Consider the following 15,544-nt stretch of genomic DNA (forward strand, 5'->3'; position numbering starts at 1 on the left):
TACTAAAAAGTTTAGGGCAATTTGTTCTGCTAATAAAACAGCCGTTGGGTAATCCGCGACAACGAATTATTTACTAAAAAGAACTGAGTGTGTGTGTGTGATCTGAATACATTTCCGTATTTTCAACAAATAATCTGCCGGGCTGCAGTGCCAGCTAAGTTTGGGCCGGCAGAGTTTGATATTCTCTGTAGATCTGAGACAATCCTGGTTTATCTTGCTCTGCTGAAGACTTAACAGAAGCAAGTCATCTGAGCTGAGTTGAGTCTCAACTTGAGAGCCGGTCAAACTTCTTTCCTCCATGCTCAAGCAGACAACGTGTTCAGAATGGTGTTGTTACTAGAAAGCTACTTAGCAAGAGTCCAACTCTTATTTCAGTGCGATTCTGTACTCCGAGCTGTCATATCGTGCCTCTTTTTTGGTGTCAGCTATGTTGGCAGTTTGTACATTTGGCGAACAGGTTTACCGAGGTTTGTATACTTGAATTTTGTTTGTGGTAGCATGTTATTTTTTAGTGTAATTTGTTTTTGTGAATATGTGGTCCTGTGCAGTGTGTCTGAAAAGTGTGATTCTTTGGTTATGAATTTCTGTTTGCATTTTTAATTGAAATTTGTGTTTTATGATAATGTTGTGTAATAAGGGAGGGTAGCGACTCGTTCTTAAACGTCCGTTTAAAGCCGGCAGGGTCGGCGGTCGTGTGATAAAGGCCCGAGCCGAAGGCGAGGGCCTTTATCGCACGGCAACGACCCTACCGCAACGACCCTGCAAGGTTTTAAACGGACTTTTAAGAACGAGTCACTTTTTTATTTATTCCCATTCATAAATGCCCTTTTGTTAAAAAACGTAAACAAATACAATTATTATAGACACTTTAACAATTCGAGGTTTGAAATATTTTTTTCAAAAGCTTTGTGAAGAATCTGTTTGATGCGCGTGGGTTGTGTGTACGCGCGCATGCTTAGAATATGTGCCCGCACTTAGATTACGCGCTGTTACTATAGCTGTAGTGAACTGCGTTCCGCGTGATAATCTTACGCGGAAGCCAGCTTATTATAAATAGCTCCAGCTGGTCATTATCAAGTGTTTAAACACCCCCACATGACGCGCTCTCCACCAATAGGAGTAGAGAAACTGTCTAGGGTATTTATGACACAGTAACTGGGGTGCTGTACTCATTTTTAAAATGTTTGACTACAACCGCAGATGTCAAAATTTAGAAACAATTGAGCAGCAGCGCCCCAGTTACCATGGTTACTGGATCTAGTTGTGGACAATTTTCAAACAGTAGGCCCCTAGTAGTTAGTAATTATTGTAAAAAATAATAATGATCATTATAATGCAGACAAACCACAGAAAAGTTTCCATAATTTGTTGGGCACTTGGGTTTTTTATTTGGTAAAAGTCAAGTCAAGTAAGCAGAGCCAAATGAGAAGAGAGAAGACAATGAGGAAATTTCATCTTTATGTGGCTTGTGTGAGAGGAAAATCCTGATAAATATTCCTTGTAAAACCCACGCAGTCAAATAGGGAATATATCCAAACCACATAGTGCCCTTGCCTGAGCTGGGAAGGGAAGCCAGAAAGTAGTTGCGATTATAACGTAACCCTCCTCCCGACGGCTTCCCATCGGGAGGAGGGTTACGTTATTGCAACTAGCCGGAAAGATGCCAACCTGACCGCAGTTGTTTGGCACCATATTTGGGGTTTTTGGTTTATTTTATGTTAATCTTCACATAATATTAACAGATATTGTCAAAATGGGAGAAGTACTTTAACTATCATTTCTCTTAGCCGTACCCTTTTACCAAGAGTCAGCTGCCTTGCCCTAGTAAGAAGAATGAAGTAACAGGCCTGGTTTTCAGGTCAAAACTGTATACATTGTTAGGCCTATATAATGCATTTTGGTTTGTTGGTTTTTTCAACAGAGATGACCCAGCCACAATTAGGAGAAGAAGTTTAAGTGCTGTTGTGGTGTCCCTGTTAGCACCAATCTTACTTCTCACACAGGCACATCAGAGTGAAGATGGAAAGGTGAGATGGCATAATCTAAGTTTAAGTTATTGTTTCTAACCCTCCTACCCTCTTTTCATTATTATTCTATAATGAAACCAAGGATGCCTCATATAAGTGAACTAAAATCACTGTAGCTCGAAGCCTGAGGAAACCTGTATACAAGGGTGCTTGCAATGAACCAGAAATACCGGGGTAAACCCCTACTCTTCCATTATAAGTAAAACTTTAAATCACTATCTCGGAAGCCTAAGGAAACCTGTAAACAAGGAGCAAGTTCGAGTGTGCACAATGGTTAACTAAAGGTTGACCATTTTTACTCGAACCCAGGCTGGTCGACCATTGGTTGACTACTGTGGTCGACCATTTGGAACCAGCCTCGAGCCCATGGTTTCTTTACTGGTCCCAACAGCATGTTCCATTCTAACATGTGTTAAGCGCAGAGGGGAACCAGTGACACTTTAACGAAAAGGTGGAAGGTTGACTAGACTACCAAACGAGACGTTCGGGTGAGTACGTCACTGCGCATGTGCGTTGCTAGTCTGTGGTCGACCACTGGTGGACTATTTGTGCGCACTCGAACTTGCTCAAGGGTGCTTTCATACACTAGAAAGAAGTATGTGGGTCATTCCTTGTCAAATCAGCCAGTGGTCCAAGGTGTGACCCTGTCAAATTAAAAAAGGGTGTTTAAAAGATTGTAAGACATCCTGTTTGCTCGCACAGTGATGTACCCAGCTAGATGTCCACAATTTGTGCCAATCTGATAAACATACAGGATGAAATGAACATCATTTTTATGTTGGTTTTACAGGGTAGTTCATTATTACAGTATCTTGGTATACGACAGACTGGTCTCCTAACATCACTATGCCTTCCTCTATTACTAACAATGGTAAGTGAGTCTAGGTTTAGCCTTCCTAGCAGTGCCTAACATGGGCCCTTTTTGCATCCACGACTTCAGCTCCAGATTTCACTCAGGCTAGACTCGGCTCATCAGGGCTTCAGACAAGAGGACTGAGCCTGAAGCCGAATCCAAAGCCGAAGCTGTGGTTTCGAAAAGGGCCTTAATTTTATCAAAACAAAAGTTTGTATCTGTAATATATCTTCACTAGAGGGCGCTATTCTCCCAACCCTGGTAGCCAATCAATGCTTCTTAGTGGAATAAAAGTGTACTCTGGAAGTGTTATTCTATGTGAAGTTATCCACCCATGGTAGCAGCAGTGGGATCACATTGCATGTTAACTAAAGAGATGCAGAGCTAGACTTCTTGCTGACACAAAGTGTAAACATTCACTGGAAGAAAACATAAAACCTTGTATTTTATGAAGATGATGATGACGTGCAATATTTTCCTTTGCTAGATACAAGGATTATGGGGATTACTTCATTAACTGATTTGTTACAATTTACAAAAATTTAGGTATAAAGTTTTTTTTTTACTGAACTAATGTGATATGGCTTTAAAACTCTGAAAAAGAAAGGTGAAATCTAATCATTCATTGATAACAAATTATTGTTGAGAAATTGTTCTGAAATGAATCCAGGGGGTGTGTCCAGGGGTCCCTGCTCTTTTTTCATTGTTGTATTTTTTATTTTATTTTTTACTTTCTTTCGTTGTAAACCTTAACCTTGCCCCTTTATTGTTATTACTGGAATTGCTAAATCATTGTTTGCTTCATCATTATCATTTAAAATATTTTCTCGTGCAAGTTTAGGTTCTCAAGATTTAAACATTTTATGTAATTTCTCCTTCATTATTTTCTTTCTGAAGATACTATTTTTAGGACCTTTGTACATGATGATTTTGAGTGACATCAGACAATATTTTCCTAGTAAGTGTATTGTCCTTTTTCCTGCATTATTTGTTTGTTTTTCTCACAGTTTTAACGGCAACTTTCCAAGTTAACTGTGTTTAAATATATTTATTAATAAACTTATTGCAAGGAAACACATATAAGGTGTTCAGGAACTTGGGGTTTGATTTTCAAAACATATCTTGGTGGAGCTCAAATTCAGAAGATAACGATTACAGTAGCAAAGTTTGGTTTGACATTTGGTTTTGTTTACTGCACAATTCCATTGCATTGTACTGAACTAATCATAACCATGGTTCAGACAAAGTAATTCCAGTAACTACTGGTTGAGAATGAGTGATATAACAGTTCCATGTAATAGTTGCACATACCTGCCCCGCTCTGCTGCCTGGTTTTTTCGCCTTGGTGTGTAACACAACAATGCTTTAAAGGCACTTTCTTTTAGTGAAAGTGTCAGACTAGATTTAAAGATCATTTACTGATTGTTAACTAATTCCTTTTTTCCCTCTAGTTTCCATGTCCCTCAAGAAGTGGTGGAGCAACAGCCGAGTTGTGGCTACGTCTGTACGCAACTACATTGTAGTAAGTTCAAGTCAATCGCACACCGCACTAATTACATCACTTTTGATAAAATACAAACATGCTACACCCCTACTACGCAATCACTGCGTCATCAATTTGCGAAACTGCACAAGTTGGGAGTGTAGTCCCGAGTAAACATACATTTGGACGTACAATTTGGACGTACGTCAGTGAAATATGACACATTTGTCTTAGATCTGGGTACTTGGCTTCTATTTTTAGCATTAGTTCGAAATGCTATTGGCCTGATCAAAATATTGAACAGCTGTTTTTTCAGGTTGAGAACAGATAAACTTCATGTAAAACACTGAATCTTTACACGACTGATATAATGAGTGTCTTAAAGATGAACAGGGCCCAAAGAGGCAATTCCATAGAGCTGCTCTATGGAATTGCTTAAAAGCACAAGAAGCAGCTGAGTGCAACATGTTTATTATTACCAGAATAAGGTCACCAGTCAAACTACACAAACAAATGTAAAATTTGTGACTGGTATCCTGCTCATTTCTGCTTAGCATACAATTGTGAAGCAATATTTTCTGCTTTTAAAGCAGCTTAATGAAATTTGGCCCAGGTGATTGCATGGTTCTAGATCTTAAGGTACAGAGCACTTTTGTTCTGGCTTTTGAGCATCTCTCTCTTATTGGGGCGGTCGCCGTCCCGTGGTGGTCCGAGAAAAAACTTTCCCAAGCCCCCTGTCCAGAGCGGTTGTCGCTAGCTCATGTATGCTACTTCTTTCAAAGATTTGGTATTGAACTTCATACTATCTACCTCATCAACGTCAAAGATTCTCCAGCCGTCTCCTTCTTTCATCCTCAGCTTAGCAGGATAAGACAAGTGTACTGGCCTGGCTGGATTTTCTTGGAGGAGGAGTCTCTTGAAGTGTAGCATTTCTCTTCTCTTCTTCTGCACCCGATGTGACCCTCTTGGTACTTATGAAAGACGTAGACGCTTTGGTTGGTTGAAGGAGATGTACCATGATAGGGATAAGTATGATGTAGCCATGGGAGTTTTGTTGACTTTCTCCACCGCCAATGTAAGTTGCTGAACTCTCATCATTAGGTCTTGCAGAATCTCATCTCTTTGTGTTTGATGTTCCTTTTGTGGCTGGTTGTAACTACTGGGGCCCGATGCATATGGAGGCTGTGAGTGGGGATGGCTGACGTCATGGGCTGTTCCTTTTGTTGGGTTTGACGGGAGCATGTTTCTATTTCAGACGGAGTAACTTGAGACTGAGTTGAGCTTTAGCCTCTGCAGGTTTTTGAAGGAGAGTTGTCGCATTTCTATTTTCTCATTCTATCTGTTATAGTTCTGTCTGAATCTCTCTGAACAGTATGTCACGTGGCTTCATTGGTGCTAGGTGGTTTGTCACCTTTTCGTTGTTGATACCTCGCATAAACTGTTGGGTCAGCATGCTGTTGCGTTAAGGTAAGGCAACACCATCATTCATGCGTTCCTCTATTGTTCTTATTGTGGCTTCCAGCTTCAAAGCATAAATACTAGGTGACTCTTTTGGTAGTCTGAACCTCTCGTAAAAAGTTGCAAGGGGGTCGCCAATACTCAAGGTTTCTCCGAATTGGGCTCTCAGTTCAGTTAATGCGTAGCTTGGAGTTTGTTCGTCGCTGGGTAGGTGGAGAACCAACTTGCAGGCAGGTCCACCAAGATTTCTGACAATCGTTGCAAACTTCATATCATCTGACATGGCGGTAGATTCGATGAGGTATCTAAAATCTCTGAGTGACCCAATCTTCGATGCAGACATTTGTACCCTCACGGCCAGTGTAGATTGGTACGCTCTTAACTTGATGGGATGGCATCAGTTGGAATTTTGAAGGAGTGGGTTGATTGTCCATCATTCGTTGGCTTGGCAGTGAGAAGCTGTAGTCTGTTGACGGTTTTCTTCTCGGTGCAGGCTGTGATTGGTGGTATGAAGGAGATCTTGGTTGTTGTTGGTTTGATGGGTATTGACTGAGTCTTTCCGATAGTCGTTTTTCCATTTCTTTGCATTCCTTTAATAAGAATTGTTCGGCCAGTGGAGTGCCTGAACCACGATCGGTTGATCGTCGTCTCTGGCTGTAATGTAGGTTGGGTATGCCTGTGGTGACTTGGATTCGGAGGTGATGTGGAGAGTCGAGTGGTTGTTGGAGTGGGAAAGAGAGGTGCATGGCTTCTTGGTTTAGCCATACTGTTTGTACCAGAAAAATTGCATAGATGCATACTCAATATCAACATTTGGCAAATTCAAGTACTGTAAAAGATGGTACAAAATCAATGAGTAATTGCAAAAAAATCATTTGGTTATTACAGTAATAAAATAACTACTGCAATGCTCTTTCTTTTGACCAATATCAAATAAAATTCAAAACAGACGGCTTTCTCCTTCGAATTCTTTTGACAATTTCTGCCTTAGACAATTTAGCTGTTCTGACTCTTGTGGGGTTTGTTCCTTCACATCTCGGGGGCAGCTTTCAAGACCATCTGAAACTAAGCTTGTTGGGTTGTGAACTTTCTCCAACACACTGATGTTATTTGTATGGTCTTGCCATTTGATATTTTGAGCATGCTAGAAATATTTACAGCTGACCTGGCGCAAATTCACTAATTTTGTTGTTATTTTCGATCACTAGGGTCCAATCACAGAAGAAATTGTCTTCAGATCTTGCATGCTACCTCTACTTGTGCCTTGTGTTGGAAACACTAGTGCTATCTTCATTTGTCCATTCTTCTTCGGAGTTGGTAAGCTTTTTTGTTTGTAGTAAGTTTTATACTAAATTGTAGGCGCGTGTTCTTTTATAAGCATAAAGTCTGGTTCATACTTCCTGCGAACGCGAACGCGATACGAATTTTGACGTCACAAATTCACAACAAATAATTCGCAACAGTTGAAATGTGCTCAACTCCTGCGAAACATTTGCAGCGAAAACAGAGCTGTGACGTCAAAATTTGCTTCACATTCGCATTCATAGGAAGTATGAACCAGGATTAACCAGAAACATTTTTGAGCTATGGTCAAAGGTGAACTCGAGTCTTCACAATTCTAGTGATGATGTGGGTTGATTTGGTCAAACCAAACTGTAAACAAGTTTGTTTGCTTGGTTCTGGTTGGTTTTAAAGGAACACGTTGCCTTGGATCGGACGAGTTGGTCTATAAAAAGCGTTTGTAACCGTTTTTTATAAAATGCATATGGTTGGAAAGATGTTTTAAAAGTAGAATACAATAATCCATACAAGTTTGCCTCGAAATTGCATGGTTTTTCTTTTACTGCGCGAACTAACACGGTCGGCCATTTATGGGAGTCAAAAATTTGACTCCCATAAATGGCCGACCGTGTTAGTCGACGAGGTAAAAGTGAAACCGTGCAATTTCGAGGCATGTTTGTGTGGATCATTGTATTCTACTTTTACAACATCTTTCTACCCATATGCATTTTATAAAAAACAGTTACAAACGCTTTTCAAAGACCAACTCGACCAATCCAAGGCAACGTGTTCCTTTAAGATAAAGGATTGTACAAAGGAAAACAGTTTCTACAAAAGAATGGAGCTACAAATTCAATAATGTAAAGTAATTTTTAAAGAATTCCCATAAGTTCTGTTTCCTGTAAATAAAATGAATGCTGTATAGTTTTGGGCAAAAATTACACAGATGTATGCCAGCTGTAGTGGAATCGGAAGTAATAAATAATAATGTTAAACATTTCTAGTGCGCCATGTCTGTCAATGATGACACTCCTGGTGCAAAAAACAAGAACGCTGCTAATAGACAAGACAACCAATAGTTTGAAGGCTTTAATGGTTTCTGAAACATATGTTCTGAGATGTGTTTTGAGGTGGGAACAAGTATCTGCTGTTCTCAGTTGAAGTGGGACGCTGTTCCATAGAGGGCGTACCATGTGAGTGTGACATGATAACTTATCACCTGGATTGAAATGATAATATATAATAAATATGATAATTAATATAGCACTTTTTAACGGCACTTTTTGTTTTATCCATTTAGCACATGTTCACCACGTCATAGAAAATGTACGGCTGGGAGTGAAGAAACCTCAAATGATATGGCTAGACACAAGTAAGTTGCAGACACTTCCTAGAAATAAGAGCATATGTCAGTATACAAATATTGACTGCTTCGAGTGCTATGGTTAAAACTATGACTCCCGAGGTGATCCCCGGAGCGTTCTGATTTCCCGAGGCGAAGCCGAGGGAAAATAGAACGCTCCGGGATCACCGAGGGAGTCATAGTTTTTAACCATTGCACGAGTAAAAGCAGTCAATATTTGTTTTATAACACCCCAAACATTTCTAAATACTGCTACAATCCACGGACGACGCGAATACAGATTGCAAACACTTTTACTGACTGTGTTGCATGATGTAGTGTCGTGCAATCCGAAATGGTTACAGACTATTAATTTATCATCCTCGTACACGCAACAGACGTCTGGGTACTGCACGCCGTGTGCTAGTCTGTCGGACTAGCGCACGGCGCCGTGTGCTAGTCTTCGGACTAGCGCATGGCAAACCGACGCACTATCACACGGCCGTCGTCTAGCAAAACTAAGACATGTCATGTGACGCGCTCTAAACCAATGAGCAGGCAGAATACTTGCAAGGGGTGTTATAATACACTTTATACAACTGTATTTTATTTCTTTTATTACATCTGTTCATATCATTTTGTACTTGTTAGTGTCCCAATATAGAACATATCCTTTATGTAGTTTGCAACGTTTTTGTGATTATAAATGTTAAAGGCACTGGACACGTTTGGTAATTGTCAAAGACCAGTATTCTTACTTGGTGTTTTCCAACATGTGCATAAAAAAAAAAAAAAATTGTGGAAATTTGGACTCCATTGGTCATAGAAGTTGCAAGAGAATAATGAAAAACACTGTTGTGCATTACTTTGTGTGCTTTCAGATGCCTAATAAAAGGCTTTAGGCCTGAAGTCTTTTAATTTTTGAGTGAGAAATTACCTCTTTCTCAAAAACTATCAACAGCTCTCCTTTGCTTGTTACCAAGTAAGTTTTTATGCTAACAATTATTTTGAGTAATTATCAATAGTGTCCAGTGCCTTTAAGGATTAAATATGAAAATCAGTGGATTCAAACTAGCCCTAATCCACAAGGCACTCTTTGGGAGAGCACCTCCGTGGGGACAACAGACCTTATGCATTGACGTCATCACGCCACCATGTTTGAGGTAAAACTATAACGCCACAATGGCAAATGCACATCTATATACGCGCTGAGTGCAGGATGAGCCAATGACCACCTTCTTTTGACCTCTAGATTAGGACGTCCTACACAAACAAGTAGTCCCCCTCCAGTAAAGTTGTCTTTGTTCAAACCTTTGTTTTCCAGAAGACGATCAGAGCATACTGATCGAAACGTCGAGTTAAACCAACGGTTCTTTTCAGAACCACCCAACTCATTTAGAGATTAGTCATTACATGGTGTTACCGCAAACTCTTCTATATCTTATTTCCACCATGCAAAGTTTCAAATCCTACCAAACCTAAATTGTTTAAATACTACCCAGTGAAATTCTCTTGTGGTTTTGTTTGATATAGGACATTTATTTTCACATTTTTGTGTGTAAAAAGTTTAAAGAAATAACAAGCTCCATTTTTGTTTACAGTTTTCCAGTTTTTCTACACTACAGTCTTTGGTACCTTCTCTGCTTTTATATTTCTCAGAACGGGTAAGAATTACGATATGTGTTATTTGTTTGTTGCTTCATACTCTTACTCTCTTGGTTTGGTAATATTTTCAACTGGGATGACCAACCTTTTTACATGTAACCATTCAAAGTTCTTTAAGATTTGCAACGTCAGTTTCTCTTGTGGTTTATTATTTGATATCTGAAATAAAAAGTCACATCCCACATGCCACTTCCCAGGTTTTAAAATAAACCCCAAAATCAAAATGGTAAGACAACTCAACTGGCTCCCCATTCACAGACATGCCGACTGTTAACCATCACATATAAATGTTGGAATGAAACTGCCCCCTTATCTTACTGAGCGTATCACTCTTAACCAGCCTAATCGCACACTCCAGTCTAGCCCTGGTGGCCTTACACTTTCGTTTTGTACTACAGTGACGTCCTGGACATCAGGGTACATTTCTGGGGCGAAAAATTTTCACAGCTTCATAACTCAAATCTTACCTGCAAGAAAGCACCAATTTCAAACAGATTCACATTCCATGGCAGCATATGTTTTTCTGCGGTGGGTTTTGATCGTCATATATTCTTCACAAATCCGTAATTTTCATGAAATAATGCAGCTCCCAACGTTAAGGAATTCCCATTTTTGTTCGTACTCTCACAGTCTGCCGTGTGTACGCAAGACGCACGACCCGCAAATTTTGAATTGTGTTGCGTGTTAACGCTGTGCAGTCAAGATACGGTGACCAAGAATTCATGCGTCTAAGCTTGCATCATGCTTCTTGCACGCGAATGTATACGCGTACGCACGACAACAGACAGAGAAAACGATCGAAACGGGAATTTTTTAACATTGGAAGCTGCATTATTTCACAAAAATGACAGATTTGTGAGGAATATATGAGGACCAAAACCCACCGCAGAAAAATGTATGCCGCCATGGAATGTGAATCTGTTGAAATTAGTGGCTTGTTGCAGGTAAGATTTAAGTTATGAAGCTGTGAAATTTGTTCACCCCAGAAACGGGCCTCAATAGTTAGGACTCTGTTCCTGTGTACAGAGAAAGAGTCCTATATAGGGCTAACTCCAGTCCAGCTCAGATGCAAGGATTATCACTAAACCTCAATGAGATACACTTGATCTTCCAAGGGTTTTATGCAGCTGCACCAAATCTTTGGAGCAATCTTCCTTATTAAATAAGTCATGCTATTTCACTTACTGAATTCAAAACATCGTTTAAAACTCACCTTTTCCATCGCTAGGCTATTTATTTCATTCTTATTCCTTTTGTATTGTTAGATGGTGATTGCTTTGATATTATTGTTGTAAAGCGTTGTGATACCTTTTTTGTGTGAGAATGCTATGTAAATGCTTAGATTATTGTAAGAGCTGAAGGAGACTGCACTCAATACTCACAAACATTTGTTTGTCTTTTGTACAGGTCATCTAATTGCCTCTATTATAACACATATGTTCTGCAATATAATGGGTTTTCCTGCATTTGATGACATCTCTAGGTACAGTAGAACACAGCAACTAATCATCTGGAGTATGTTCATTGTTGGTTTGCTACTCTTCTTTGCTTTGTTGTTTCCGATAACCACTCCAGAGTTATATGGGAATCAGGTATACCTCTGGTCATAGCTTATGAAAGATTTCTGTTTTTGGTTTGATGCTGTCTGACCATTCAATATCGTCCACTGTGGTTTTGAATGCACCATCTAGCCTGCAAGTAATAATAATAATAGTGTCTTCTTATATAACGCGCATATCCATCACTCAGTGACGCTCAAGGCTCTTTAACATACAGTTTTTCCTGCAAGGTATGTGAGAGTACGTTTGAATTATGAGACCTACTCCTTCAACATATCACCATGTAATAGTTTTTAAGGTGTTGTGGCGCAATATGTGCAATCAAACTAGGATTTCCGGGGTGAACCCCTTCTCTTTACGATAAAGTGCACTGGGTTCTTTAACGTGCGTTAGATAACACACAGCACCAATGGCTGTACGTCCCATTTGAAGGATGAAGCATCATGGTTAAGTGTCTTGGTTAAGTGTCTTGCTTAAGGACACGGGCCGATTTCACAAAGAGCTAAGATTGATCCTAACTGCAAATCAATCGTAGTTGCTAAGTAAAGTGTGATGTCACAATACAAATCACTATGGTGATACTGACAATTTGTCTTGTGATGAATTTTATTGCTTTGTGAAATCGGCCCGATGTCACGACTGTGACTCAAACCCACACTCTGCTGATCAGAAACACCAGAGTTTGAATCCGGTGCCCTTAACCGCTCGGCCAAGACATGACAAGCCACAATCCAAACCAGTCGTAGACAATCCAAACCTGTGCAGTTGAATAGTTTGAATGGATGTTCAATTCAGTAAAACTCAGTGGTCTGCAGGCCGCAAACACTGGTTAAAACACTCAAAGACAAGTCAGAGTTCCCTCCAAGTGAACTATCTGACTAGTCTAGAGCTGACTCCCTATAGCTACATATAAACATAGAGCCGTGTTCCCATTGGACTTGTTTTTGTTAAAGTACAGCGACTTTTCTGTAAAATGACAAAATTAAATCCAATGGAGACGCATGGTAAACTGACCTCCCTGTCAACTTACCATGACCGTGATTTAAAACTAACAGGCCGAAAGAGGTCGCGGAAGACTTTCGCGCAGCCACGGTAACTTAACAGGGCCACTAAAAAGTCCAATGGGAACAACTGTACTTGCTATGCAAACGTCGCAGAGTATAAGTCCAGGTGGGAATGTACGGTAGAATTTCACAAAAGCCAGTCACGGTAACTTTCCACGTGGAAGCGTATGAAAAAGTCCAATGGAACACGGCTAACGTCTGAATTCCAGATTCTATATGGTTCCAGAAAAATGTTTTACTTGAGCTGACTTGCAGCATTTTGTATACCAGCATACATGGTGCCATGTGAAGGGAAAAGATCACTTCAAATCGTAGCTTTAAAAACCTTACAGGATAAATGATGGTAATGTTGGAGTGCCATTTCGCTCGTCCCCAGCACCTTTCCTTAACCACAGGCGCTGGGATGGGCAAACGTATCAAGCACACTCATTGGTCTATCCAGAAAATGCTCAGTCCCATCATGCATCACACTGCACCATAGAAATACACTGCACGCATGATGTACTTCCTAGGCCCATCCCAGTGGTCCTGGATAGACTGGCCGCTGGGGCCGAGCAAAGAGTGCCATGTGCATCACTGACTGACAGATTTGTTCGCTTTTATTATTATTATTAAAATAAAGTACTTATTTCAATGAAATTTTCAGGTAGTTGAGGTTTTTTAATCATATTTTGATAGTTATTAGATGATGGTCTATAAAATCAATCAATGCAAACATTGTATATGCTGCATTTGATTAAAACTCTTTGAAGGGATGCATTCGACACTATGCAGTAGGACTATTTTTTGGCATTGTGTTTTATAGAAACCCAATTTTCCAGTCGCCCCTGAATTTGTGAGACCATTACGTTAGTTTAATGATAACATAATAATAATATAATATTAAGTTTTTATATAGCGTTTTTTCACTTCTGAAGGGTGTCCCAAAGCGCTTCCAGCTATTACCTCTGGTCACTGGACCTTAAATCATTCCTTAAACCATCTCAGTGCCCTGGGGAGTATACAACCTGTGTGCAATATATGCGCTACTCGGCTAAATCAATCACAAGAACCATCTCTGCCCTCACAGGTACCCATTTACCCCTGGGTGGAGAGAAGCAATTATAGTTCAGTGTCTTGCTCAGGGACACTTGTGTCACAACCGGGATTCAAACCCACACTCTGCTGAACAGAAGCATCAGAGCTTGAATTCGGTGCTCTTATCCGCTCGGCCACGACACCCCAATATGAGTGTCAGTTTGGCAAAATTCATAATTGTTTACAAGTAAACCAGAAATGGAGGAAAAGTTTTTTTTTACTTGACTGTATTTACTCATATTTCATGGCTTAATTTGACTATCCCAACAAAATTATATAAGTTTTTAGCCATAAAATATGTAAAAACTAAAGTATTTGAAGATACAGAATCGTGTCGCACATGGTTGGGACAAACTTGGTCCCAGAAGTTCAAGTAAGCATAAGACTTAATGTCAATTATCTTGAAAAGATAACAGTTCTGAAAAGTGACAGGGTCTCATTGTAAGGGCACTTACTTAGACAAGCAATCGCAAAGTCGGTGCAAAAGGTTTTATACTATTCAATTCTAGCTCAAAACTGTGAAGATGCAGTTTTCGTTGTGTAATTTTGTATACAATGCAGCCTCAGGATTTGTCTTCTACACAGTTGGGTATAACATTACATGTTTGAGTATTTATAGTTCAACTGATATAACACCATTGTACATTGATATTTATAGTTATACTTTAGTTTCTTATATGGAAGCTTAATGCGATTTTCATTAGCTTTGATTTCCTATCTCTGTTTGTGTTATTGCAGAATTGCTTCCAACCAAAATGCTATGTCTTGTATGGTATTGGTTTGTCACAAATGTTTGATCAGCAATTTCTTAAAGGCACCGGACACTATTGGCAGTTACTCAAAACAATTGTTAGCATACAAACTTACTTGGTAACGAGCAATGGAGAGCTGTTGATAGTATAACACTTTGTGAGAAACGGCGTGAGAAAGAATGTATTTTCTCACTTAAATAATAGAATACGTCAGCTTACTTCAGCTGAAGCCCTATATTAAGTGTCTGAAAGCACACAACGTAATGCAACAAGGTTTTTTCTTCTTTCATTATTTTCTTGCAAATTTGATGACCAATTGAGTCCAAGTTTCCACATGTTTGTTTTTTATGCATATTTTGGTTTACACCAAGTGAGAATACTGGTCTTTGACAATCCAGTAGTGTCCAGTGCCTTTAAAGCGTTGGACATTAAAAACACAGAAGCCCTAACCAGGGTGTAAATGAATACATGTATTATTAATTGTAGTCATTTAATATTTATAAGAGCTTTACAAATACATTGGGGGAATATGTTTTTAGGGGGTTTCAAGTTGTTATAACCATATAAAAAGCTGTTACATTCCCGATGAATTTTACTAACAAGTGTTCTGGAAAATTCGTTTACTACATGCAGTACTTTGTCTTTTCACATGTTTATAGAGTTTTTGAATTTTGTAATGAAAATATTCAATGCATTTTATGTAACCAATTAAACCCCCCAAAATTAAAACATATTGTGGCTTTTTTTTTGCAAAAACTTGTGGTCACCACTCTTGGCCTATATAGGACAAGCGCTTCATCTTTAATAGCCAACTCACTGTAATCGAAGAATGCATGTGCACCATGCACTGTAGAAATCATTCCCAGCTTGACTGTAATATGCTGGACAAAAGCATGGAATTCCCTGCTCCCGTCTGGTCGATTATTTGCTTAAGAGCCATTAAATTTGACCAGGTTACTTTCTTTGCAACCCCCTACCCATTT

At 39.5% G+C, this 15,544-nt stretch overlaps 1 protein-coding gene across 1 annotated transcript; it reads left to right on the forward strand.

The window, feature by feature from the left end:
• The first annotated feature begins 94 nt into the window (after nucleotides 1-94).
• Nucleotides 95-15,026, forward strand: LOC139944226 (CAAX prenyl protease 2-like). The gene is made up of 9 exons (XM_071941203.1): nucleotides 95-467; nucleotides 1,922-2,027; nucleotides 2,818-2,898; nucleotides 3,778-3,838; nucleotides 4,332-4,402; nucleotides 7,030-7,138; nucleotides 8,403-8,474; nucleotides 10,046-10,108; nucleotides 11,517-15,026. Exons 1-9 carry the CDS (start codon nucleotides 325-327, stop codon nucleotides 11,717-11,719), a joined length of 909 nt encoding a protein of 302 aa, XP_071797304.1. The 5' UTR covers nucleotides 95-324; the 3' UTR covers nucleotides 11,720-15,026.
• The last annotated feature ends 518 nt before the right edge of the window (nucleotides 15,027-15,544 follow it).

The sequence above is a fragment of the Asterias amurensis genome, chromosome 1 (genome assembly GCF_032118995.1).
Source record: "Asterias amurensis chromosome 1, ASM3211899v1".
NCBI lineage: Eukaryota > Metazoa > Echinodermata > Asteroidea > Forcipulatida > Asteriidae > Asterias > Asterias amurensis.

Bases quoted from the DNA above. Each gene is read 5' to 3' on its own strand.
- LOC139944226 (XM_071941203.1), top strand. From the start codon at position 325: ATGGTGTTGTTACTAGAAAGCTACTTAGCAAGAGTCCAACTCTTATTT. The intron at 3,839-4,331 runs GTAAGTGTATTG...TTTTCCCTCTAG, and splicing joins CATCAGACAATATTTTCCTA to TTTCCATGTCCCTCAAGAAG. The intron at 10,109-11,516 runs GTAAGAATTACG...TCTTTTGTACAG, and splicing joins TTTTATATTTCTCAGAACGG to GTCATCTAATTGCCTCTATT.